Source organism: Dermacentor albipictus, chromosome 1, assembly GCF_038994185.2.
Source record: "Dermacentor albipictus isolate Rhodes 1998 colony chromosome 1, USDA_Dalb.pri_finalv2, whole genome shotgun sequence".
Lineage (NCBI taxonomy): Eukaryota > Metazoa > Arthropoda > Arachnida > Ixodida > Ixodidae > Dermacentor > Dermacentor albipictus.
The window spans coordinates 377,961,721-377,988,093 of record NC_091821.1 but is presented as its reverse complement, the minus strand read 5'-3'; the positions used below and the strand labels follow the sequence as shown (position 1 = coordinate 377,988,093).

Genomic DNA, 26,373 nt, shown 5'->3' with positions numbered 1-26,373 from the left:
GGCACGAGCGCTCCGAATTTCTGTACCTCACAACGCGACCTCGATACAGAGAGATCTAAGGCTTTCCCTTCTAAATTCTGTGTAGTTTGTGCCCTTTTGTCGTTGGCGTTGGTTCCTTTTCAGTGTAGTGTTTCAAAGAACCACGCGCGCGTGGAGCGTCAGCCACCAAACTGACGCTTCTCAACCATCATAGCGCTTTCGGTTCGCATATAACCTTCTGAGCAACCATAAGTTATTCAGACGTTGCATGTTCTTCTTAAATTTAATATATGAGTGAACAGTAGTCAAAACTTCATTTGTTATTAGTAAGCTAACTTCTTTTGTTATCCGCAGAACTGCCATTGTTCCCTCACATGCACTTTTTCCGTCATGTTTTCTTCCCGCGTCCCACCCGTTCAACCGCCAGCGTCTTGGCCAATCCCCATAGTGGGTACGCGTCATAACAGTGGAAGCAAGCAAGCAAGCAAGAATCCAGGCGTCGCTAGCGTCGGCTGCGCGGACATCTGCCCCATGTCACGGATTCACCGGTGAAGGAAAACCAAACCAAATTCGCCAGTCGCGCCGTGAACAAGGGAGTAAAGATCAACGCCATGTCACAAGAAGGTACGGTACCATGTATGCAAATTGAAGGAAAACGGCACGGCGTGCTTTGTTCGAGCAGAGCCCGACCACCTCGTTCCATAGCAGTAGGTCGTTGTGGCAATGGAGAATGCGCGTTCGACTGTCCGTTGTACTTGAGTGGGACGATAGGAACGGGCACCTTCAAACTTTTAAGTGAGTGACGACATGCAGCACTTCTGGGTTAACATTATCAATCGCTCAATACAGTAATTGGCTCAGTGAGCTTGGAGGTGGACTGGGTTTAGGGGAGGCTGCTTGGTTTAGTCACCTTGGTTGCCTATAGGTGTGTGCGAATATCTCTAACTTTCGAATAACGAATCGAATTGTCTGTATTCGTAAATGCGAATATCTTCAGAATATTTTTTTTTAATATTTCGAAACGTCAACTGAACCCAATTAAACGCAAGACTGTAGCAAAATTAAGGTAAATTTTGACCCTCGCGGGCATAGTATAGACAAAAAAATTCAAGGGGCGCTTAGTCATTCCCACACGGATGAATGCTAAAGCACTGCGGCTACCGCACGATGCTTAGACACGTCACAGCGGAATGTCGTGTGTTCGAGTGCCTAATTAATTTTACCTTAATTAACTATGCCTTAACGAACTTCGCCTTCACTAACACCAAAGTTCGTGGGTTCACTCCAAACAAAGATTATTGGCTCAATGGTCTTAATTAACTTTACCTCAGTTACCTTTTGCTTAATTAACACCAATCGTGAGTTCGACTTCCAGCAAAAGTCGAGGGTTCGTGACCTTTTTGAGGCATCGTGTGGTCACGTCGCCAGCGCCGGATTTTCCACCTCATGAGCCATTTAACGCTCTCGAATGAAAACATGAGAACTTGCGAAGTATAACAAGCTATGTCACTTAGGTAGCCATACTTTACAGGCTATAAAGTGATGTTTCGTGCAGTCTCAAGAGTCCGGTGAATGCGGAGAAATCACTTGTTTGCTCCTAATGCTCCTTTTGTACTTTTAATAAACAACGCTTCATAACGTACTTTGTAATGGCAGAAACTTGAAACTTGCTAACTTTAAGAATACTAGGATGTGAACATCCTTTTATAATAATTGCAAGAACGGCGGTTCAGTGTTAGAAAACTATTTGTAAACTATTCTATGCGATTCGGTACCGCTTTTGGCACTATTTGATTCGTACTCGATTCGGCCTCGAAAATGATTATTCGCGCACGCCTAATTATCTACCTTGATGGTGTGAATAACGCTTCATGCCTTGACCCCACATTTAAATTAAATGGTTACACCGGTTGTAGCGGTGTTACACCGGTTTCCCAATGGAGGCGTTCAAGCGGAGGGATATAATACGACCAATAATTCCATATGAATATGTGGGAGTTCCATATAAAACCCCATATTTTCCCATATATCGTATGGGCATGTCCTATAAGATGTCCATAAGAAAACATAGGGGTACCATATAAAAACCCTGATATTCCACCCTATCGTATGGGACAACTCCGATATTATTAGATGAACGTATGGAAATTCCATGCAAAATCCAGCTTTTTCCCACATATGATTTGAAGGAATGCCCCCAAATCATAGATGGGAACGCCCGGATTTTTTCATATCGGATTCGCATACGTTCATATTATCACATGGAACTTGTTTCATATGATATACGAAAGCCTACGGTTCACTATGTGGGAATCTAATATGCTCATATGGAATTATGGATATGGAGCTTATAGGTTTCTTTCGATAGGGCGTTTTCAGAGGGGAACTAGCCAGAAATATTCTTCTCAGAGAAGCCGGTGACGTGTAGGACGAAGCAGAAAACGGCTCTGTGGACGAGGCTTTGGGGCTCTATTGATACTGCGGAACAATTCCTTCTGTCAGCTTCAATTCTCTTCAGCTTATCATTCCAACACAGAGCAGCTAGTCTATCTGTACACGGGACAACTTTTCCGTCTTTTCCTGTCCTTCTCCTCCTCATATTATCGCAAGAGACAGCCTCTTAACACATTGTGTAATCTTGAGACCTTAAACCCTATAATTTAACTTAATTTTTTAAACGCGAAAAATATACATTCTATGCGCACATGAAGTCACCGGAAACCGTAGTCATTGTAAACATGTCATAAGTGCCCTGCGGGGCGATTCCGCCTCATCAAGCTATCTCCACTTGCTCCTGTTCAGCGTCATTCGAACCAAGCTATGCCTGACCATTCGCTAAACACGCCATTCCGTGTGAAGGTTGAAAGCGCCTATTCGTCAGGCGTTATCACTGAGGTCCGCTCTAGTATACAACTACTAAAACGGTTTGTGTGTGTGGTTGATTTTCAGCAGCCGCAACCGGGTCACGCCATGCCTCCCCGCCTGGTCTCCCACCAGGTCAGTGACCCAGCTACCACAAAACGCTTTCTTTTTTCGCAGCACACGCCACTGGAGAAGTTTTCGCTCCTGTGTTTGCGTCGTTGTTTTCCCTTCCTAAATGACGTGTCCGGGCATATTACAAACGAAAACAAATGGGTATTGAAAGAATGCGGGTGCCCAAATTTACCCATTAAGAGGCATCAGCAATAAGGCAAGTGCGCAATTATTCCTCAATTAGTCTTCATGCTCGGCAATTTATAAAAATTCCCCGTTGACAGCAGAACGCACTGGCCATTGCCAGTGTGACGTCATACGCGTCCGTTTCGCGTGGTCGGGTTATCACAAAATTATCTTGATCGTGTGGGCCTCGCTAGTAGACACATTTTTTTTTTCTGAATTTCTCGCTGCAAGCTGGTGCATTCAGTCAGGCAGCCTATTATAAGGGGCAAGTACAGGTGTTGCGTAGCGGGATGTGTTAGATGCACGTGCCCTTTCACAAGCTCTCCAAGTAAGGAGGGTAGTAGAAACGCAACCGGAGTCTGCTAACTTCGTTGACGTCACCATCGAATTATAACGGAAATAACCAATGCTGACAAATGCACGTCACTCAGTTTAAAAGATGCCTGATCTTAGGGATTTTCCAACAGCGCAACCAGTTATTCGTATGCGATGGCCAACGCATATTGTCAGCGTATTCGTTTTACGAATATTTCTTGCAACATTACAATGTGCCTGTTGCGTCGGTTTATTTGGAGTGATTTTTTTTCGTGTAATGATGTAGTCTTTATTCAAAAAGGGATCTGAAGCTGGCGAAGCTCCGACTTGAAGTTTACCTATTTTGGAGACGAAACCGGAGCTGTCGGTCTGCTGAACGTGTAAAACGACACTAAAAACAAGGCAGGTAGAGAACGTCAACCCTTACCATTAGTGTATGTTCCAGATACTGCAGATTACCAACAATGGTTTATTGTGATATTATAGCAGCTTACAGTGCTCCTACCTGATGAATGTGATGGATATTGGTGACGCTGCGCATGCCCAGGTTCTGTTTCCTCGGTAATATGAGTCGTTTCAGACGGCGTAGAATCTTCACAACGTGGGCGTGTGTTGAAATGTTCGAGGTTTACTTGCTTTTAGGCTGGACGCCTCTGCTCCATTCTGGCAAGCTGCATCATCAATTGAGGAGCTGCTGTTATATTGCACTGTTGCCAGTATTACTTCCTCGACAGTATCTTTATTAATTATGTGGCCGATGCTCATAGGTCGGCATACAATTTCCTGAGTACACTGAATCATACTCGATTTGCGCTCATTAGGGATACAGATTTAGGGAGTTGCGACGGATGTGTGTGGACGAGAGTTTAAATGAGAGTGAGTGCTGGCGAGCTTGAGTGGACGCGACTACGAATAAAAATGAGGGTCGGTTAACGTTATTATGAACGAAATTAGGGGACGGTGATATTCAGTGGACCTGTGTAAGAACGTGTGTGGCTGTGGGTGATTGCAAGTGAACTTCAGGGCGTGTCGGTGAGTGTCAGTGGACGGGTATATCAGTGCGAGTTGGCGCGGGTAAATGCGAATGGTAGTGTCTATGTACGCGAGAATGTGTTGACCAGTATGAGTATGCATGAGTTCGAGTGTGTACGTAGCCTGAGAAAATATTGGTGATTGTATGAGTGAATATCCGCTTAATCGACCGACCTATGGTTGTGTTGCTTAACAAGGAGTAAGCACAGATCCAAAATTTACCTAGCAAACTCTGTTGTCTCGAAATTTTTGTGCCTCTTACCCTTCCATCATGCATGTTATTCAAATCCAGTTTAGAGCATTTTATCAGAGATCTCGGGGGAAGCAGAAATTTCTCACGCATTCGGCCTCAAAATGCTATTCGTCGCACACAAAGCGTGACTGTAATGTTTGAGCTTGTTCATCTTTCTGTGTGCTCTCAACCTTTGTTAATCTTCTGGCTCGACCCTGTTTTCATCCATAGCCTACATGCCGAAACCAGCCACCTCCGTCGTTTGTCCTCCGGGCCTTGAGTACCTGACAACCATAGATCAAGTTATAATAGCGCAGCAAAAGGAAATCATCGAAGGTGAGAAGGAGCCAGCGGTTGGGTTGTTTATTTTCTACTAACGTGTGCACTGTTACAATATCTCTCACACACACACACACACACACACACACACACACACACACACACACACACACACACGCACACACACACACACACACACACACACACACACACACACACACACACACACACACACACACACACGCACACGCACGCACGCACGCAGGCACGCACACACACACACACACACAAACGCACGCACGCACGCACGCACGCACGCACGCACGCACGCACGCACGCGCGCGCGTTACCTATGAATGCTTAGAATTGTGAGACATTTATTTACAGCTTTTCATTTCAGTTTATTACCACCTAACGTAATTTCAGTAAAAATACACCGTCGAAAAAAATCGCATTATTTAACAGCCGCTACCATGACACTGACGCTTACTGTAGGAAATTTTCATTCGTTTAAGAACACCGAAATGTCCCACAAACTTCATTAGGCGAGAAATGGACACATGACGCAACGCGAGGTCACCGTCAATGGGAATACGTGCATGATTCTACAACGCACGATTAGTAAACAAACAGAAATAGCATGCTCCCTCCTTACACGCGTCACCGCACGTGAAGTACTGCAGGCGACGCAGTGGGACGCAAATACCAGCGTTATTAACAAGTTTCTGCACCATATATAGTTTAATCCTCAATGTAGCTGGCTCGGTGGGACAAAAGGTGCAAATCTTATCAGGCGATTCGGGACACCTATTTATCGTACCCCTTGGGACGATTGTCAAGGGCCAGATGAATAGCTATGCCCGCAATGACTAGACAAATAGAAGACGGCGAAGGTGCGCCTATAGTTTCGTGTGTGGATTTGACATACTGCGTGTTGCTGGAAATAATCTTTGTAAATGAATTTGCAAATAACTGTCCTAAGCTTAACATAGCGCAACAGATTTATTGCGATAGCAAATGCATGGACACTCCAGGCGCAATTCCGCCGTCGCAGCCACCGTGGGCATCGCCGTGACGTTGTGTATGACGTCCTAGTACGATAACACCGCGGCCGCGCGCCGTGTGCTGTAGGTGCGAGTGAAAGCTTGCGAGGGTGAGCCGAGAACAGTGGCTCGATCTCGCGCGCGCCAGGGAGTAAGGCGGGAAGGAAGCCTGCCGTCTTTCATCGCGGGCAAGGCACGCAGGAGGGAGGGGGGGGGGGGGGGGGTTCTACTCCGGCAGCGGTTGCATATGGCGCGGCTGAGCGTGACCGGAGGTTCTTATCTTGAAAGCCATCTGCGATGAGTACAGAGTCTACGCGCGTCGAGGGCAGATAGCTTTGCGTGTGCTGTGTTCTCGCCGCTTTGTTTGCATTGAAGCGAGAGGCAGCACAATGGTCAATGCGTTCGCTGTTGCTGTTGCTCTTCTTCACGCCATCCTTTTGACAGTGAGGTCCCGTGCTCATCGAGTGAGATGTGTTTATGTTTGCCTGTGCGTGTATGACGCGATGCTGGTTAATTTGGCTAGTAAGCGAATGTTTACAAGTTTATAGGGCCGATAAAGCTACTATCCTTACTTCGTTTGCCTGTCTGCTTATTTGCTATCACAATCGGTGCTTTGCCTTCGGGCGAGCCTGCGACTTCTTCAGTATGGTGAGCGAGCGACACGGGCGACCGATGTAGTACAAACGACTAATAAACGCTAATCTGCTTGTTTTTGCGGGCTAGTTGAGGGGCCAGTGTCGTAATATCCCTAAAGTGGCGAGAACAAGAAAGGATTGATCGGACGACTGCTAAGTCTCCGATCTAAATGCGATCGCTAGACATGTTAATCTTGAGAAACTTTCTTTGTGCGTCCATTCGTCTATGTGGACGCCTATTTCTTAGTTCGTTCTCTACAAATACTGATTAAGTCATGTCTGTAAGGCATAATATAATATAACCATAATATAACCAACCCTTATATATAGCTTTCATTGATTACGAGAAAGCGTTTGATTCAGTCAAAACCTCAGCAGTCATGGAGGCATTACGGAATCAGGGTGTAGACGAGCCATAAGTAAAAATAGTGAAAGACATCTATAGTGGCTCCACAGCCACCGTAGTGCTCCATAAAGAAAGCAACAGAATCCCAATAAAGAAAGGCGTCAGGCAGGGAGGTACCATCTCTACAATGCTATTCACAGCGAGTTTACAGGAGGTGTTCACAGACCTGGAGTGGGAAGAATGGGGGATAAAAGTTAATGGAGAACACCTTAGTAACTTGCGATTCGCTGATGATATTGCCTTGCTGAGTAACTCAGGGGACCAATTGCGATGCATGCTCAATGACATGGAGAGGCAAAGCAGAAGGGTGGGTCTAAAAATTAATCTGCAGAAAACTAAAGTAATGTTTAACAGTCTTGGAAGAGAACAGCAGTTTACGATAGGTAGCGAGGCACTGGAATTAATAAGGGAATACATATACTTAGGACAGGTAGTGACCGCGGATCCGGATCATGAGACTGAAATAATCAGAAGAATAAGAATGGGCTGGGGTGCGTATGGCAGGCATCCTCAGATCATGAACAGCAGGTTGCCATTATCCCTCAAAAGAAAAGTGTATAACAGCTGTCTCTTACCAGTACTCACATACGGGGCAGAAACCTGGAGGCTTACGAAAAGGGTTCTACTGAAATTGAGGACGACGCAACGAGCTATGGAAAGAGGAATGATAGGTGTAACGTTACGGGATAAGAAAAGAGCAGATTGGGTGAGGGAACAAACGCGAGTTAATGACATCTTAGTTGAAATAAAGAAAAATAAATGGGCATGGGCAGGACATGTAATGAGGAGCGAAGATAACCGATGGTCATTAAGGGTTACGGACTGGATTCCAATGGAAGGGAAGCGTAGCAGGGGATGGCAGAAAGTTAGGTGGGCGGATGAGATTAAGAAGTTTGCAGGGACGACATGGCCACAATTAGTACATGACCGGGGTTGTTGGAGAAGTATGGGAGAGACCTTTGCCCTGCAGTGGGCGTAACCAGGCTGATGATGATGATGATGATGATGAGGCCACATCGTTCGACGTGACGCGTGCAATGATGCACGCACTAGGCACACTTTTCGTCTGCCAGAACCGATTAGCCTTCGTGGCGTCGGGCAAGCGGGCTCGTCTCGCTGCCCAGAGTTCCGGCTCGGGTTCCCACCCAGACGGAAGTTTACCGAATTTCCTTTTCAACGATACTGATTTAATTTGCTTACAACAACGTCCCTGACAAACTGGACGTCAGTCCCAGCATTTTTGACGTGCTTTTTTTTGCTCTTTGCATCGTCGTCCATTTTTAGTACTATCGCTCAGTGGCGACGGCGACGAAGCCGGATTTTCGCGTAATGAGGCATATAATGCTTTCGTATTAAAAAAGAAGCAGGAGTCAGTCATACGTTTATACAAAATGGTGCACGCGGCCGGTAAGTGCTACTGGTCATACGTTGGCAGACAAATATGCAGTCTAATTATGAGATAACGGAACAAGCGGCGCAGTGACGCATTTCGCTTTCAGTATTTATATTGTGTGGGTTATGATTACTTCCCTAGTTATTTGTTTTTGGCGACTTCGCACATGTCCAAAAGAGGCCGGCAACCACACTGCTTGCAATGTGCACCCAGATCATCCCGCACGGCTTAATTCCCCTTCTAATGGTCTTCGCGAAGCTTCTCACGTAAACATCGGCCTGTTTTTCGACGTAAGCTTTACCACGTGTCAACGGAATCGAACGTACCACATTCGCGACTCAAGGAACAAACTGAGGCTGATGTTTCTTAGTATGTGTAAATATGTATTTCGTTGCATTGTTAATTTTATTGCATAAGCTTGACAACTTGTTCAGCGTGGTTAAGAGGTTGAAACTCTGGCTTATTCACTTCAGATTGTGTGAAAATGTGTGGAAGTAAGGTATTGAATTGAATTTAACATAATGTCCTCGCTTCTTGCTACGCACTCTTTCGCATCCTGGCTCGGTAGACTTTCGGCTTCTGTTTTCCTTCACCAACTCCTGTGTAACTTAGGCAAGTGCGTGACGCGGCACTACAGCGCTGACCAACGCGGACACCCGAGCTTTAAAGCTCTCACTCTTGCAATGATCGCAAGACTTCTTGAGAGCGTAGGACATGGCGCAACAAAGAATTCTTCATTTTGACTAGCTTAGAATTGGCGCTATGAAAATACATGATGGTTGTCTCACTGCTGGGTTCAAAGTAGAAACACCGGGACTAAGCGTTCCGTTGCCAACACGCATAAATAAAAAGAAACTGGATGAAATCGCCGCTAGGCAATTCGTGGGTAAACACGAAGACACCATTACAACGTGACAAAAGTAGTGATTGGCTATCTGGGTGTGCATCGTAAGCAGTGCTTGAAGAAACATGGTTATAACGGCGCGTTTTGAGGACAGGACACAGAAAGAATGCACACAGGACAGTCGCCGACCCTCAACTGTGTGCGAACGTCCTGTGTGCATTCTTTCTGTGTTTTGTACTCAAAACGCACCGTTATAACCTTGTTCCATCAAGCCAGCAACCAGCTAGCCCATCTAAGTCTGGTAAGCATTGCGTTCGCCGTCCTGTATTTATCAAGTGCGAGGTGCTAGCAAAAAGCGGCAACTGAATGATCCGCAAAACATACTAAGCTCCCATAATATCGCTATTGAAAGAGAGATGTGTCAGGTAAAAAAAATAAATAAAAAAGAATGAAAAAAGAAAGACTCAAGGGGCTTTTAGTTATCCCTACGTGGATGAATCATTGCAAACACAGCGCGATGCTTAGACAGTATGCCACAACGCACTTTCGTGGGTTCGACTTCCACCAAAGGTCGAGTGCACGACTGCTACCAAAGGTCGTAGGCTCGAGTCTCTTAATTAAGTTTACCTTAACTGACTTTACCCAAAATATCCTCGTCTTAACACTAAAAGTCGTGGGCTTGAGTGCCTTAATTAACTCTATCTTAATTAACTGTGACATAAATACCTTCACCTCAATTAACCCCAAGATGATGAAAAAAAAATGGTCCAAAGTCTCCATCATTTTTGTTTATTTTTTCAGCTATTTCTGGTATCGAGTTCTCGAACTCATATGTTGCTAAGAACTCAGCGGGCCAGTTCATTTACAATATAAGCGAACGTAAGTATACCTCTGTGGGCTTCATCTGTGTTATAACTTGCGCATGAATGTTCTATGGAGCAAAGAGAGTTATAACTGTGAGTGCGACAAAACATGTAATTGGAGTGTTTTAGCTTGCCCATAAAGATGTTAGCCTACATGTAACAGCAGGTTACCAGAGAGATTACCGGTTTGTCTAACTTCAAAGCGTTAGACGCACTTTTTGCATAGATGTTCTTGTTTAAAAACAAAAAAGAAAGAAAAGAAGAGCTGTTGCGTTGCTTTTGAAACTTAACACTATAGTGGGATACAACTGAAGTCTGCAGTGAAGCCCCACCCACGCTCTTAGAACAGCCAACCATTGTTCCTCCGCGAGGCTGCAAATAGTTCGTACTCAAAACTTTCCTTGTTATCTAAATAAGGCGGTAAGCACAAAAATAAAATTATAACCGCATAACTATATACGTTTTCACTTGTCTATTATAGTGGAACAGTGGAAGCCTAATTCTTTATTGAACTAAAATAAAAAGTTCACTTCCCTGCAACTATTTACTGTCAAGTTTCACTTCAGTTGGCATTGAAGTTTTATGAGTAAAACGGACTCATCAGTGAAAGCAACTGTACCGTGGACTTTTGAAGAATGAAATGCTCGGACTCCATATACTTTGTCCATGTCTGTTGAACCTCATCGCTTCCGCCAATAAAAAGACTTGAAGAACAGCAGACGCTCCGGACGTATCAAGTACGACGCCATTTCGAAAACGTCGCATGACGACGGCTTCGTTTGCTTCTATGATTGGCTAGCGGAGTAACACAACCCCGCGCGGTCCAAGGGCCTTGGCTGCCAACTGCTGCTTTCTAAAGTTGTATCCTGCAATAGCTGCTAATCAGAATACGTCAGGTTAGTGCAACAATAGGACTGCGTTCTCCCTGGTGAGCCTCTGTGCCAACAGGTGGTGCCACCAACCCGGTTGTTCACGTTTGAGTCTTCGGCACTCCGTCTTTCGCAAAGGGCATCGCGCATACAGACAAGTTAAAGTTCGCTATTATCTCTGTATCTGAGATGCATATCCTGCAGTTGAAATGCGCACCATGCACAGCCTTCGCCAAAAGTTTCGAAGCCGGAGAGCACGTGACTGGACCAGTAGTGCAGAGCTACCAGGGCCGCTGTAGAATCTGGCACCAACTATTTAGAGCCTGAGAGACAATGAGAAAATGAATGAAGCTGAAAGAAAGGCGGATAAATGTGTTACCCCGTTCTGTTCAATAAAAGTTAAGAAATCCAGTGCAACTCTACAAAATTTAGTTCCGTGAGATGGGCTACGATAACCCTGCCGCATAACCTCGGGCCTTGTTTTGACAAGACCTAGGCCTTGTTTTTCGCAGAGTGGCTTGGAAGCGTTCGAGCCTCTTTTGTTTTATTAGGAGCACCAGTTTATGAAACCGCCTTACTCCTAGTACCTTTGGTCGCGCGTGAACCTGATTTCCTAAATATCTTTGAACTTTCTTTGCACATATTGTATTTAACAGAAACGTCCAGTCACTGACTCACCATGTCTGTACTTTTGTACATAACTGCTAACTTGGATTGGTTGGTGCATGGTACAGCTAAAAGAAATCAACGCTTTTTTGCACATCATCGCTAATACATCGGGGACCGTTTTGAACGCGCCCCTCCGTCGTTCTTTGGTTGGTAGTGTCACTCTTCCAGAGATTGAGTATCGAAAAATGTGCCTGCACATTCGTACGCGCTGAACAAATCTTTACTACCGCGGTAAGTCAGTGCTTATTTCGTTCATTCCGTTCGTCGGGTCTATGGGCTTTCATGTCATGTACTACACACGCGTGTTTACGGTGATATGCCACTGCATTGTACGCTGTCTGCACAAGTAGAGCGATAGCATATGTTTCATTCTTTCTCCACATCCGTGGCAAAGAAGATCGCGCGCGTGATAGCACATTGGCCACAGAACGAAGATGTTTAGTTCAGTGTACCTGATTTTCACCGACATGTCTAAACTACAGATCATGATAGCACTAAATGTTAATGACAGCAGATATATACCGCTTCGTTGTCCATTCAATGAAATTAACAGCAACAATTCTAAATATTTTATTGATTAATGCGCTAGAGTGCCATTTCAGTGTTGTTGGCCTTCCAACAGCACTGAAAGCTTTCCTGCAGCGCCCCAGTTCATCTATAATTAGCTTGGCAACGTCATTGCTCGGCGACGGCCAGCTCGTCATCCAACTTTTTACTGGACTTCTACTCCTATATAGGCACATACGGTGTCCCTTGCTGAGTCTATTTTTAAAAGCAGCTATACAAGCTTGGAATTTCTACAGTTTGTCCCAGCCAAATAACGTTTCATTCCTTCGATGTTTCATTTTGATACACTAAGCGGCTTGCAAACAGCAAGTGCCTTTGAGTTCACCGGCAAGCATAGAGAAGGACGCCATTACTACCGGTTTGATTGCCTTCGACGGAACGCCCACGGTATACCTAAATATTTAAATATATTTGCAGCGGACGTATTGGAGCAATGACAGTGTTGCCGTAAATACAGGATCTAAGCGTTTACTGTACGGAGTATCGGAGTATAGAACATCTAAGGAATGAAACGTTATTTGGCAGGAAAAAGCTGTAGAAATTCCAAAGTCGTTTGGGTGCTGTCAAAAATGGACTCAGCTGGCAGAGAGTAAGTCCGCAGAAAACCACTAAGATGTCGGTGGCTGTTTTCGTAATAGCTCTTTTTCTTTTATTTGTAACAGATTCGAACTGTTGCGCGAGATGTTTCTGCGGGCCAAATCGATGTTTCGTGATGGACGTCACGGACTACAAAAAGGACGCCGTGATGCGCTTCGTGCGGCACCTGAGATGCACGCAGTGCTGTTTTTGTTGTTGTCTTCAGGTGAGGCTTAACTTTTTTCTCTGGGATCAACAGGCGCGCACCAACAAGCGGCTCTGAACCATTTTGCTTCCAGCGCTATGACAGGGCGTTATGGCGAATGTAAAATGTGCACACACGATGCCAGCACTGACGGTGATGTATGATGATATCATTTTTTCATAGCGGCTCGAACATTTGTCACATTCGCCGCGAAGAGAATCTAGAAAACTGCATGAGTGAACACGAAGTTGTCTTGCGATATTAACGCAGAATAGCATTAATTAATAGCATACATAGGACTGACCATCAAAAGCGGGAAGGGCACCAGATAGTGCAAAGGCGATGCTGCAACAATTGTGTATTGACGTTAGGAAAGGTACCGAAGTTTGTAACGTTTAATGCTGAGCGAATTGGGCTGAGAGAAAAATCGGGATGCACCAATTACTAGGAGCGGTGTTTACGTCTGAACACAAGTGTTTCCTAGGAGGATGGTGACCTGATGTAATCATGAATGATCGGACAATGGATGTGTCAGGCTAGCTAGCTAGCTGGCTAACAAAGATAGCTCGACAGCATACTAGATAGCTAGCTCTAGCTAGGTAACGAGGCAGGCGGTCGGGCATAAGACCGACCGGCCGGCCGACCGACCAACCGACCGACCGACCGACATTGCGACCGACGGACCGACCGACCGACCGACATTGCGACCGACTGACCGACCGACATTGCGACCGACCGACCGACCGACCGAGCGAGCGAGTGTCGCTTGAAGTTACTCAGATAATTTTTTTGCATTGCGACTAATTACATAACTAGTCTTACTTAATGAATCAACTTCTCAACTAATAAAATCAGACTAAAGGTGTCAATGAGAAAATTGTAGAGCATTATGAAAAAAACTCTCGATACAGCTTTCTGTTCCTGAATACGTGCTACATAAAAGTGTTTTTCCGAGCATGAAAGAAGACCGCAAATACACGCAAAGTGCCTCGAGTAGCCAGTCAGTTTCAGTTTGAGTTTACTATTATTTAAGTACAATGAATGGGTCAGAGACAGTACACAGACGAGGGTCCCAAAATCATAAACTGCAACGGGACCCTCGGATACTAGTAACAATAGAGAGACGTATGAAAGATGAGCAAGCTAGGTAAAAGAAACGAACACAATGGCGAAAGATACATCATGGAAAATAGTGACCGAGGGAGTGAACGAACGAACGGACGTTTTCCTTGCCGAGCGCTTAAGCACTGCGTCTAAGCCTTCAGACAAATCAAAGCTCACGCGCAATACCTCGTGCGTATCGAAGAGCTATAATGTCGGCGTTCGGGGATGAACACGCCCCTCAACTCGGTTACGCGAGAACACCCGACCTCTAGAAGTAGATGTGAGAAAAACGGAAAACGGTCATCCAGAACGGTGAACACAAGCACGTTCCAAGGCTCAATGTAGTACGTATGTAGTTCACAAGATAGTTTCGCTCCCGCCAAAACTTCTTTACCTACTTTCTCCTCTGGCTAGTGTTGAGGCTCTTCGTAGCAGCTGCTTAGTGAAAACAAGGAGCGTATTTGCTTATTCTAGCGGACTCTCAAGTTTACGACTGTAGGGAGTTCCCTCGTCTGTCAGAATGATGGCATTCACACGGAAGGAAGTATTGTAACGTAAGGCAGACTTTGAACGCACAGAATGCAACGCTTGTACAAATGTTTACGTATTTTTAAAAGGGAAGCTTCTTTGAGAAAGCTAGAAAATTGAACACTCGATGTCTGGTATATTATTTACCTGTTCGCAAAATTCGTTCGATGAATTTACAAAATGGGCAAAGTGCGTTTGAACGATGCGTGTGCACTTAAGCTACTGAAGGACACGAGCTATTTTTTTACTGGTCTTTAAAAAAGATAAAGAAAGGTGCGTATAGGTAATTTATCGAGAGGTTTCCGTTGCCTTTGTGATTTCGCCAGGTAGTGGAAGTCCAAGCTCCACCAGGGACTGTCATCGGTTATGTACGTCAGCTGTGGTCCTTGTGCTATCCTACGTACGGAATTTACGACCGGCAAGAGCAGAAGGTGCTGGATGTCGTGGGTCCCTTGTGCACTATCAGCCTGCCTTGCAAGTGCGGCGTCGACTTTGAAGTGAGTAGCTGTAGCCGTTCCCTTTAACTTCGAGCATGGCTTAAGCGCCAGCGTGCGAAACGTGACGTGACTTGCGATAAAGAGACGCGAATGCTTCTACAATCAATCAATCAATCAATCAATCAATCAATCAATCAATCAATCAATCAATCAATCAATCAATCAATCAATCAATCAATCAATCAATCAATCAATCAATCAATCAATCAATCATGTTTATTTAACGTGCCCAGGAAGAACAGTAATGTTTGAGTGCGGGCGTATATGCATACATTGAATAAATAATAATAATAATAATAATAATAATAATAATAATAATAATAATTGTAAACACCTCGGCGTTAATTAGGGCACATGAGTCGAGACGACGAGACGACCGGCCGTTGTTGACGTTTTGCTGCCGTTAACTCAGCAGTTAACTCTTCTGAAGTATATTTCTTGTATATAGCCCAGCAATTAACTCTTCTATAGTTCATAAGATGTGTTTAGAGAAGCCCATAGACTGATTTTACTATGTATGCGACTGCTTAACCGGCCTGTTAACATTATGTGACTAGGAAGTGTCCGAGAACAAATCACGTGACAAAAAAAAAACGCAGCTTTTGTTTTTCTCGGTGCCGATCAGATTTGTGAAGTTGATTTAATGCTGCGTTTTAACGATCACCAGGGCCGGTGCTGTAATTCTGCCGCGGCGCCCGAGTTTCGTCTCCCTTCTTTGTCCGTGTTTTTATTCCGTGCTATAAGTAATAATATAACTTGTTTCTCTGCAAGGTACGATCAACAAACGGCGCCGTCGTAGGGAAGATCACGAAGAAATGGGGCGGCGTGCTTAAGGAGGCCTTGACGGACGCCGACACATTTGGCGTCACGTTTCCGATGGACTTGGATGTCCATTCCAAGGGCTCACTCATGGCGGTGACTATGCTCATCGTAAGCGCCGGATTGCATTGATGACCATCCGACTCGCTCGCACGGTTTCACGAAAAAGCAAGGCTGCGGGTTGCATTTCCCTAAGACCGCCCCATTTCGACGGAGGCGAAATGCACATTCGCCCTCGTACTTAAATTCAAGCTCACGTTAAGGAACCCCAAGTTACTCAAATTAATGCAGAGCCTTCTAATATTCCCGCATGACCATCCACTGTGTAGTTTCGGGACGTTGAACCCCCCATGTTAATATCTATTTTTAGAAATGCAAAGGCAATACGTAAAGCTAACATCCCATATGAGTTTGGCATTTCTGAAAGGATAGATTCTTTTTTTTCCTGCAGAGGGCCAGATCTGTTTGTCAAGACGTAGGATCATGGTGATGACGATAATGAAGTTTCTCGCATTCGCTGAAGCGTTTTAACTAACGACGTATGCAACGATGGTAGTTTACGCCCCGCGCATAAAAAATAGGACATATCTTACGGATTCCACCGCCTTTTCTTTCCTTTCTTCCTTGAAAGAAAAGCTTTAAGGAAAAGTTCTTGTGGCTCCTGTAAATGCAAGCCAGTCTGTTTTGCATACGTAAGGAAAGAGCGTGAATAACTAAGAATAACTAAAGATAACAATGATGAGAAATGAGGGAAGACGACTTAACAAAGCTCTTTGTCCGTAAGTGTTATTTACCATTTGCTGGCAGCCTAGGCTAATAGGTTCAGTGCCTAAATAAGCAGTACTTTGCATGCTCTAGGAACAATTTTAGCTTGAGAGCATTTAGTGAGTACGGGCACTGGTATCTAATTTACCAAACTCCAATCGGCCGATCGCCTTCGCTAATGACATGTCCAGCATCAGAATTCGCTGAAATTTTATCTTAAGAACAATTCTATAGCAAGAACTTAATTCCCGAAAGTTTTCTTTAGTAAGAGCTGCTTGTTATTGGCTATTTGCCTTGGCTAATAATACATACAACATACTCCGGTGCATACTCTTACGAATTGTTCTAGCGTAAGAACTTTTTTTGTGAATACTGACCCTGGTGACGAAATTACAAAGGTATATTGGTTCAGAAAAAGTGATTCGCAAAAGTGAGCAGCAAATACTAAGCTCGCTATCATGGTTTACCGCCGTTTGTTCTTCACTAATCACAGATAAACGTTTTAGTAATGTTCACTAATTACCTTTTTAGTTATGAGCTTGGAGTACAGCTGTAGAATTGAAGCTACCCAGTACTAATAAATGTACGAGTACTTTAGAGTACCTAACCTGAGACTATCATCTTGCAGTCAAGTATGCCGTCCCCGAAATATACCACGAAATACGTTGTACGGGCAACGTTGCCTTCCAATGTCTGGAAAAATTTAACTTGAAAATAATCACTACGACAACCAACGAGATTTTGCAGCCAGTTTTCAGTGATATATCTGAAATAAGAACTCTGACTTCGATTTCGCCAGTGCAACATGATAGGTTAAGTAATAACTTAAGCGTTAGTTTCACTTAGACAAATATTTAATCATTGTTTAATTTATACATTCTGATAGCGGCCGGGCCAAATGACGTGTTACGCAATATATAGCTCCCATATATCTATGATACTCATAATTAGGAAATATTTGAGGTCTTTGCCGAAAGGCATGACACGGCGTCTTAGTAATTTCGGCAAACCGTTTCTTAAGCGGCATTTATGAATAACTGAAAAGCTTGCGGAATATTGAATATCAAGATGTTTGAAATGCACAGTATTTCATGCCTCCAGCTCCTGACTTGTTTCTGCTACTCAAGTCATGCCGAACCCACAAGGCTTTTTCGTTAATACTATGCCCTCATCACGATATGCTGGCATCTCCTCTTACGAGTAGTTATAACTTGAGGGCCTGTATTCACAGAAATGTTTTACTCTAAAGGTGTCCGTAAAAGAAAATTTCTGCAAATCCTGATGGTCGTCATAGCATTAGCGAAACGGGCTAGCCAATGGCAAAGCAGCCTTACGTGCGAAAATCTTCATGAGAATTCGACCCCAGAAATTTTTATTGCGAATGCGAGCCCTATCCTTCTTGAGTGAGGCGCCGTTGCCTTATTTGAAAAGCTGATGGCAGAGTTCGTGATACACTGCAATGGCGACATCCTACACCACAAATGAACGACACAAATGAGCCACCGTGTGGTTTACGACCCATGTCGGCATTGGTTGTTACTGTTATTTGAAAACTTAACACCAAGCCTGTCTTAGTATCGCTATCTTCACGGAAGATGCATTCTGCACTACCTTCGTAGGATTTAGCTCAAAGTATTTCCTAAATCGCGCTGCTGATAGAAAAGAGCGCGATAAAATTACAAGAAAATCAGATGTGCTACGTGCGCTTGTGGTGGCAGCTGCACTTTTACAGTGTAGCTGTTACCACCTTGCTGCGTTTCTCATTGTGTCGGCAGTCGTGGTGCGCCTTTGGTGTCTTGGAGGCGCCGCCAATAATGTGAAATAATGACACGTTGTTTCAAATACCAAAAGAACACGATTGAATAAATTGCGTCCAGTAGCCAACTTGGGATGCTAAGTTCAGCACTACCGCAACTCGCGACTCCTGGCGGCACGCCTAGAGACAAACACATACAACACGCGTTAAGAAACTCCTCCGTAGTGCTTGCGCAGAGTGATATATTCAAGGAGCGAAAGTCCCCACATTTCGTCTCTCGCACCCGCTCTTACTCGCGCATGCGGGCACACGTCCGACGCCTCCGCAAGTGCAACGCCCCGCTGTACCTACTAGCAATTGTAAATACGCGGCCCGGAAAACACCCTCTAGAAAAGCTTCCCTAGCAGCCGCCGGAGAATGCCCCTCTTCCCTCGCCTGACCGCCCTGCCTAGATGGTGTTGGCTAAGGTGCCTCGTTGTCCTCCTCGCCCGCCGCTTCGCAGAAAGTAGGCTGTTTTAGCAGAGCGTTTTTGACGGTCCGCTCCGCTCAGCGGGCTAGCGGAAGCGCAAGTGCGCATGCGCGACCCGTTCGGCAGTGAGCGGGCGAGCGGACGGGAGCCCCCACTCCGCTAGAAAGCTTTCTCAGCGGAGCGCGGCGAGCGCGTCAGGCGGGTCTAGCGAAGCAAAATGGCTGCCCCCAGTGCTGCTGGCCCGTCCACGAGGCCGTTTGAATAGGGATTTGCAAAGCGCAAACCTAGAGTACACTTTAGGAGACACAAAGATCTCCTTCTACTTCGGGAGGTTGTGGCCATGAACCCGTTTCAGAACCATGCCATGTGTGCACGTTTGTTTGTGCGGACCACGTTTTAGGTGTACTGAAAGAGCAAAAAACCTTGTCTTGGCTACAACACAGCGTAACGGCTTTGTTAATGTAAGGATTATATATATATATATATATATATATATATATATATATATATATATATATATATATATATAAGAAATGAAAATGCAATGTATTGCGTGAAATGCCTTCAGACATTTGAGCAATTCCAAATATATTATTTTATTGCGGCAATTCTTACAACTTGAATATTATGTTCATAGCGGTTTTACCTTCTGCGGCTAGGTGGCACGTCAGGCAAGCACATGCCATTCGGACGCAGCCGGGCGCTCCGCTAAAACTGATTCTTCGTCCACCGCTCCGCTAACTGAGCGCGTACGCGAGAGCGGAGCGGACCGTCAAAAACGTTCTGCTAAAACACACTAGTAAAGACAATTGCGGCGTCTTCTACGGCGTTGACCTCGCGAATCGCGGAGGCCACAGTACACGCCTTTGTTGGACGCCGTAGGGACGTGTTGCCGGCGCTCGTGTGCCTTGGTTGCGGTTTGGCACTACTTTACAGGCCTTCCCTTAGCTCCACTGGTCTCTGGTGTTTGCGATAGCAGAGCCACGCATAGCTTCTTGTACTGTACTACGTTGAATCGGTTCGTGCTCGTTGATTCACTGTTGTTCGACTTTGTTCCAGGACTACATGTTCTTCGAGTCAAGCGGGTGGTCTTGAAAGACCAGCGACTCAGCACCTGTGAGGCTGGGAGGACGCTTCAGTCTATGTTCTGAACAAAAATGGCAGCTGTAATTTTAAGACAGCAAGTGGGGACACGCATGCGGACTAGCACGTTTTACTTTTGTATTCGATTACGACTGAAGCTACTGCCTCTTTTCGGAAAGCAACACGATGAGAGAAACGTCGGTTGTCTTAAATTGAGAAAATCGCAACGGTGCTTTAAATTTACCACAATAAGCGCTTCTAGGAGCGCAGTCATGTAACGCTCATAAAGTTCTAAATCCCCCCGAAGAGGTCACTGTGTTGGTTCCGACTTCCAGCGATGAGACACGTGTTTCGAATAGAGTTAGGCAGCGCGGAATAGCTTGCATAAGACACACAGAATGTTCTGTGAGGTTGCGCCGCTGAGTTCATGGTCATGGTTTAGACCACACCAGTGGCGGCAGCATTACAATAGGAGTGGAACGCAAAAAGAATTGTGCTATCGATCACAGGAAATTGTTACCAATTATGTTGTCTAACGAAGAATAAAAAAAACTGGTATACTGCATTGATCAACTGCCACGCTATGTGCTTGTGTAGCCAGTATCGTAAATAAATAAACGAATAAATAAAGAAAAAATAAAGATAAGTATAGATGGACCACGAAAACACTTGCGTTTAATTTTCGTGCTCGCAGTACGTTCCGCTCATTAACGAAAACTTTGCGCGGCTTGTAATGTCTAGAAAAAACCTGTTCGGGAGATATGAGCTCACTTTATCGAAGTAGTATTGTTTTTTTAGCAATTTGCCGCAAGCTTGCGGATGCAATCGAAATTCTGACGTCGCCTGATGAGACAGCTCCTGGCCCGCTTCGGCGGCACGAGTAGCCGTTTATAAACCGTTTCCTTTTTTTTTTTCTCACGGTAAGTGAATCGGTGTTGTAGAATTTCGGTGCGCTTTACCTCACCGCGTTAATAAAGTTCGGTCGTTGTCACGGTGACCGTCTGGAGATTACTCGATATCTACGAACGAAGGCTTAGCCTTATGGTAACACGCAGGTGCTGTTCGGGATGTCACTGGAATTAAAGCCCCTTAAACTTCATAAAGTAGCGACACTTTGAAGAATGCCGCCTCCTCCTCGCGCGCTCTCGCCTAGGACGCCGCCGCGTCGCTATTGGCCTAATAGCATCACGTGGACCCTCGCTCCTTGCTTCAGCGCCATTTTTGCTCGAGAAGCGGCTACGGAGTGGCGGAGAGCGCATGCTGGTGCCGTTGCTATGCTCGAGCAGTGTAGGTGGCGCCGCGTCGAGGAGGGAGCGTGAAACAGAGGAGAAACGAGGAGGAGTGAAGTCGGAGGAGGAGAGTGTGGCTACTTTACGAAGATTAAGGGGATTCAACTGGAATGAAACAGTGGCGCCATCTGTCTCGGCAATGAAAAAACATTTAGGCAGAACCCGTCTGACCATGAACGTCGACGTTATTGCAACTAGCATTGAAGCTATGTATCATCACAGCGTGATGCCGTCGAAGAGGCGTGTCATGCAGGAGGCGTCTATGCTGCCGGGCTCCTCTCTCGCGTTTCTCTCTGGACACGCTGCGCCATCTGGTGGCGCCGCCCCGAAGTGCGCGATCGGCGCATGTGTGATCGGCGCGTGTGTGTATGTATATCCGGACAGGATTGTCTAAAAAAAGAAAAAAAACTGGCTGTGGCTTAGCTAAGGTTAAGCCCAGGATGCGAAGCATACTAGCCTTTATTTTAACGTGACAGCGTTAAGGAGCTCGTGTCACAGAAAAGCCGGTGTCGTCGGCTCAGGCGTGCGGCGCTTGCTCAGGCGTACATTTCGGTGTCGCGCCGAACGCTGCGTTGCTCGACGCTCACCGCGTCTGATGCGAGGCGCGTAGTCGCTGCGCCGTAGCAAAGCCACTTAGAAACAGTCTCTGTAGCACGCCGCAACCTTCGCTTCTCATTCCAACGAGCAGCTCTGTCTCCAGGAGGCATCTCACCTCGTGAGTGTCTAGCAGAGGCAAGCGCAGCTGCTTATATACCACCGCGACGCCGCGAGCGACGGCGCGAGTTGGAGCCCCATTTCTCCTTTGTCACGACGTCACGGTGTCACGTGGTATTGAAGGCGACACCGCCGCACCTGAGGAGCTGGGTTGAGCTCTAGTAATATGCTTCACATAAAAATACGCCTCCTTTCCACACTGTGAAAGCGGGTGAGCATTGAAGCTGTTGCCGACGTTACGCAAGCACCACTACCACAAGGCGTCGCACTGTCGCGTTCAGTGTAGCGTCCGCGACCGCGTTCGCGCCCTTTCCGTTTGCGCTGCGACGCCGCGGGCGGCGGTGGTCACTGCGCATGTTCACGGCGTGCTGGCGCGTAACCCGCGCTCACGGAGTGAAACGTCGCTGCAATTTTCCGAAGAGTGTTCGCCCTAATGTCAATTGCGGTCGCAGCACACGCTGTGCGACCGACGCACAGCGTGTGCAGCGTGGGCAGAGCGCCAACACGTCTCGTGCGGACACGTTCAACCAGCGCGCACGCAGGTCGGCACAAGTGCTCCATACGTCCTCATTCAAGCAGGCCCTCGCCTGGCGCAATTGCGTTATTGAACTAATTCTGTTTCGGAAAGTAAAATGCGTGACAAAATTTGCAAAGTGCAAAGTACTGCGTACACGCAACCTGCGGGCACGATAGCATCGGATTGCAATTTGAATGTACAGTACTCACGGAACGAAAAGCGTCAATTTAGGGCTAATGCCCATACTTTCGTTTCCACCGGCTGCAGTTCGTGTCGCGTCGACGTAAGTTTGGTGCGTACACTTAGAGCGGAGTCCGAGTCACCTTTGGTGACCAGATTCCTAGCGACGTGACATGCTACTCTCGAGTTCTCTGCACATATGCAGGGTTCTACGAAATGCTCGCTATCGCGTTTCATTCCGGGAGCACTGTACAAGAAAACGTAACTCCAGTACGCGGGGACTCAAAAAAGTTTTTGCGGTTGCCGTGTTTTTTCGGAGAGTAAAGGCCGAAAACTCCCGGCCAACTATAGAGGCTAACAGCTTCGCTGTAGTATATATGACTTGGGTTCGAATCCACTCTTCCTCGGGGACATCTTTTTTTTTTTCATGGAAGAACTGCTCATAATCAGTGCCACGCACGCGGCGATTCAATTCGGCGTCAAGGAGTTTTAATAAAGAGTGGCACGTACACAGTTACCAGTTGGCCAACTTGGCGCAAAATAGTTCCATTGAAGATCGCCACATACCCAGACGCGCGTACCTAGTGACCCAAGTTGGCGGCAAAGAGGTTCACAGAAGAGCGGCACATACCGAACGTCTCATACCTAGTGACACAATTTAGCCCCACGGTTGGTTTCGAATTCGAAACGCTCGGCACAGCAGCCAAATGTCTATCCAGTAGAGCGTCCCAGAAACCCTAGTTGGCGGGAAAACGGTTGGATAGGCAGACCGCCAGGCAGATAGGCACTGGAAAGTACGTGAAGTACGTGATAATATGAATGCAAATCGCATTAAACAGTCAATGGACCAAGACACTTTTACCGCCCCAAGTTTGATGGCGCATATCTAGAAACCGGCGCCACGCACAAAATTTCTTCCAAGAGGAAATGCCTTGCAACATCTCGGGCAACAATGCATAAATTACATTACGTGCCATAAATCAATTAGTTAACAATTCAGTCAGTAGTTTTTTTGCTATTACTCACTTATGCTATCGATTTTTCGTGCAGGCAATGCCCGCCTTCTCGGTTAATCTAGCTCTGGTACTAGATGTATGCCATCTGGGGCAGCGAATTAAAGAAATGTTGTATAGACTACAAACATAAAACAACCCGTATGATCTCAGGCGTGCTCTTGAAGTCTGCTATTGCCAGTATTATTTTTATTTTCACATGCTAAATTATCTCATAGAACCGAGTCACACAGCAAACGTAAACTCCTTCTCAGAGAATGAAACGCGCAAGAAAGAAGAGGCATCTGTAGGGAAGACAAAAAGGCGCGCCCTGGCATTGATGTTGTCACTGATGTTGGTGTTGATTCCTTTTCTGTAATGTGCTTTAAAGAATCCCTCCCGTGCGGAACGTCAGCCGCTATACTGGCGCTTTGCAAGCTTCATTGTTCTTTCCATTCAATTCAACCTTTCTAAACAACCATAAACGATTGAAAAGTCGACTATCCCTCTTAAGTTTAAATATGAATAGTAGTAAAATCGGATTTTTTTTTATTAGTAAGCTAACTTTTTATTTGGTTACCCGTGCAGCTATCATTAGAATCCAGGCGTCTCTGGCGTCGGCTGCAAACATCGGCTCCATGTCACGGATTTACCAGCAAAGGAAAAGCAATCCAAGTTCACCAGTCGCGCCGTGAACCAGGGACTCAAGGTCAACGCCATGGCTCAACAAAAAGGTATGCGGGCTTACTGTGCGCAAATTGGAGAACCAAAAGAGCATGGCGTGCTCTGTTTGCATGTAGTCCAATGGCCGCATTCTAGAGTCCTCGGTCGCTTTGGCGAGTGAATGTATACGTTCGACTCGCAGTTGTGCTTGACTGCCAAGGGGGTACCCTCGAAGTGTTGAAAGGGCTCTCAACCGCACCTCGGGCTGCGTGAAAAAAACTGCCGATGGATAGCATACGCTGCTGGGAATACTTAGTCGTCCTGCAGATATTTCAGCTAGCTCAGAGAAACGAACACTCATTTACCTTCCAATGGGTACTTGGTCATCGTGGCTTGGCTGGCTGCGAGCTAGCTGATGCGGAAGCAAGAACCGCTATCTCTAAAGCCGTCGACGTAAAGATCCCATACTCGGGAAGCGATGTAAATTGTTTGTTGACTGCGCTCATGCGAGGCACAGCACATTATTGGGCTCAACTAGACCATCGGTACAGGCGCCCGCGTAAAAAAAGAAGGCAACGCCAGTTCCACGCAGTGAAAGCTGTCAAAACAGCGAAGCTCGGGGTCGTTTTCTCAACTTTGAACTCGTGTTTAGTGCAATTTTTACGAAAGTCTTAGTCTCGTTGTCGTCGTTATGTTAGATTTGAGTATCGATTCCGGATTACGCACACTCCCCAGTTGCGTGAGGTTATGATAGAACCGCAGTCTATCACACACCTTGCAGCTGTGGCTGCACTCACTGTCCAGAACTTCTCTAGTGAAACTTTCCATCGTCACCCTCCATGGGAGGAATCTGTCTGCGTCGACGTCTCTGCTCGGCCTCCTACTCTCAAAGTTGGGGTTTAGCTGGCCTGTGCCGGCGCTTGGCTTGGGTTGCCTGCTCTTGAAAGTGGGGGTTGGCTTGCCTCCACCGGCGCTTCGCTTGCGCTTCCAGTTCTCGATCCTCGGCGGTAACGGCTTCCCTCCGCTGTTGCTGTGCTTGCGCTTCTCGCTCTCGAAGGTCAGGATTTGCGCAACGTCGGCGCAGCCGTTCGTGCCGAGCGGAATCTATGGGGCTAAAAGGCGCGCGCCGGCTAAACACCTGCTTCTTACCCTCCATACCCGTCTCCTGGCGCGCGCTCTGATTGGTCCGCTTCTTCCCCTCCCCCCGCCGGCGGGAGCGGACCACCGGGAGCGGACCAATCAGAGGGTGCCTCTGATTGGTCCGCTTCCATCTCGGCGGGGCCCCGCTGGATGGATCGATGTGTGCTATGTGTGCTATATGCGGTGGGATGCGCAACCAAGCCCTTGTTATTGTATTGCCTAATATCCTACATATGTAAGAAAAAAAAGAAAAAGGAAAATAAAACCCACGATGAATCCCCATAACCAAACTTTCTGGACCCCTATTGTGAACATCGGTTTTGTACGGCTCCATTGTTTGTCGTTTCCCTACTTCCCCCAATTTTCCAATCGCCGCTTACTATTCTCTATTGCGAATTAGGATTATGCCCGGATGGATGGATGGATGTTATGAGCGTCCCCTTTGGAACGGGGCGGTGGGTTGCGCCACAAAGCTCTTGCTATTATACTGCCTAATGTCCTACCTAGGTTAAACAATAAAAAAAGACAAAAAAACACCTATGAGCTCTCACAACCAAATTTTCTGATCCCCTATTGCGAACTTTGCTTTTTCATGTCTCCATTTTTTGTCGTTTCCCTACTTTTATTCCACCAATCCTCCAATCGCCTCTTACTAATCCCTATTGCGACATGTTTACTTTTCCACTGCTCTCGCTGAATGGAAGGGCTTCAAGGAGGCCATTGGTGCCTAAATCGACCGCTGGGTAGACGTCTTCACATTCTACTAAAACATGCTCCATAGTTTCCCTAGC

At 46.2% G+C, this 26,373-nt stretch overlaps 3 protein-coding genes across 9 annotated transcripts in view; 2 read left to right on the top strand and 1 right to left on the bottom strand.

The window, feature by feature from the left end:
* Positions 1 to 26,373, bottom strand: part of LOC135900247 (phospholipid scramblase 2-like) — a 365,712-nt gene that overhangs the window by 31,631 nt on the left and 307,708 nt on the right. The gene's annotated exons all lie outside the window — the stretch shown is intronic.
* On the top strand, positions 456 to 20,393 carry LOC135900329 (phospholipid scramblase 1-like). Of its 2 annotated transcripts, none has more exons than XM_065429815.2 (8): positions 456 to 603; positions 2,929 to 2,976; positions 4,949 to 5,053; positions 10,119 to 10,196; positions 12,948 to 13,087; positions 15,025 to 15,195; positions 15,967 to 16,125; positions 20,064 to 20,393. In XM_065429815.2, the coding sequence occupies exons 1-8, from the start codon at positions 591 to 593 to the stop codon at positions 20,097 to 20,099; spliced, it is 750 nt and encodes a 249-aa protein (XP_065285887.1). In that variant the 5' UTR covers positions 456 to 590; the 3' UTR covers positions 20,100 to 20,393. The 2 variants fall into 2 exon arrangements, with proteins under 2 accessions (XP_065285887.1, XP_065285888.1); XM_065429816.2 differs by having other exon boundaries at positions 462 to 603; positions 2,932 to 2,976.
* The window catches only part of LOC135900249 (phospholipid scramblase 2-like), a 39,272-nt gene continuing 37,272 nt past the window's right edge, over positions 24,374 to 26,373 (top strand). Inside the window, exon 1 of the mRNA XM_065429675.2 lies at positions 24,374 to 24,513. Coding sequence (XP_065285747.2) covers positions 24,498 to 24,513 — 16 coding nt within the window. The 5' untranslated portion in view covers positions 24,374 to 24,497. The remainder of the gene's footprint in view (positions 24,514 to 26,373) is intronic.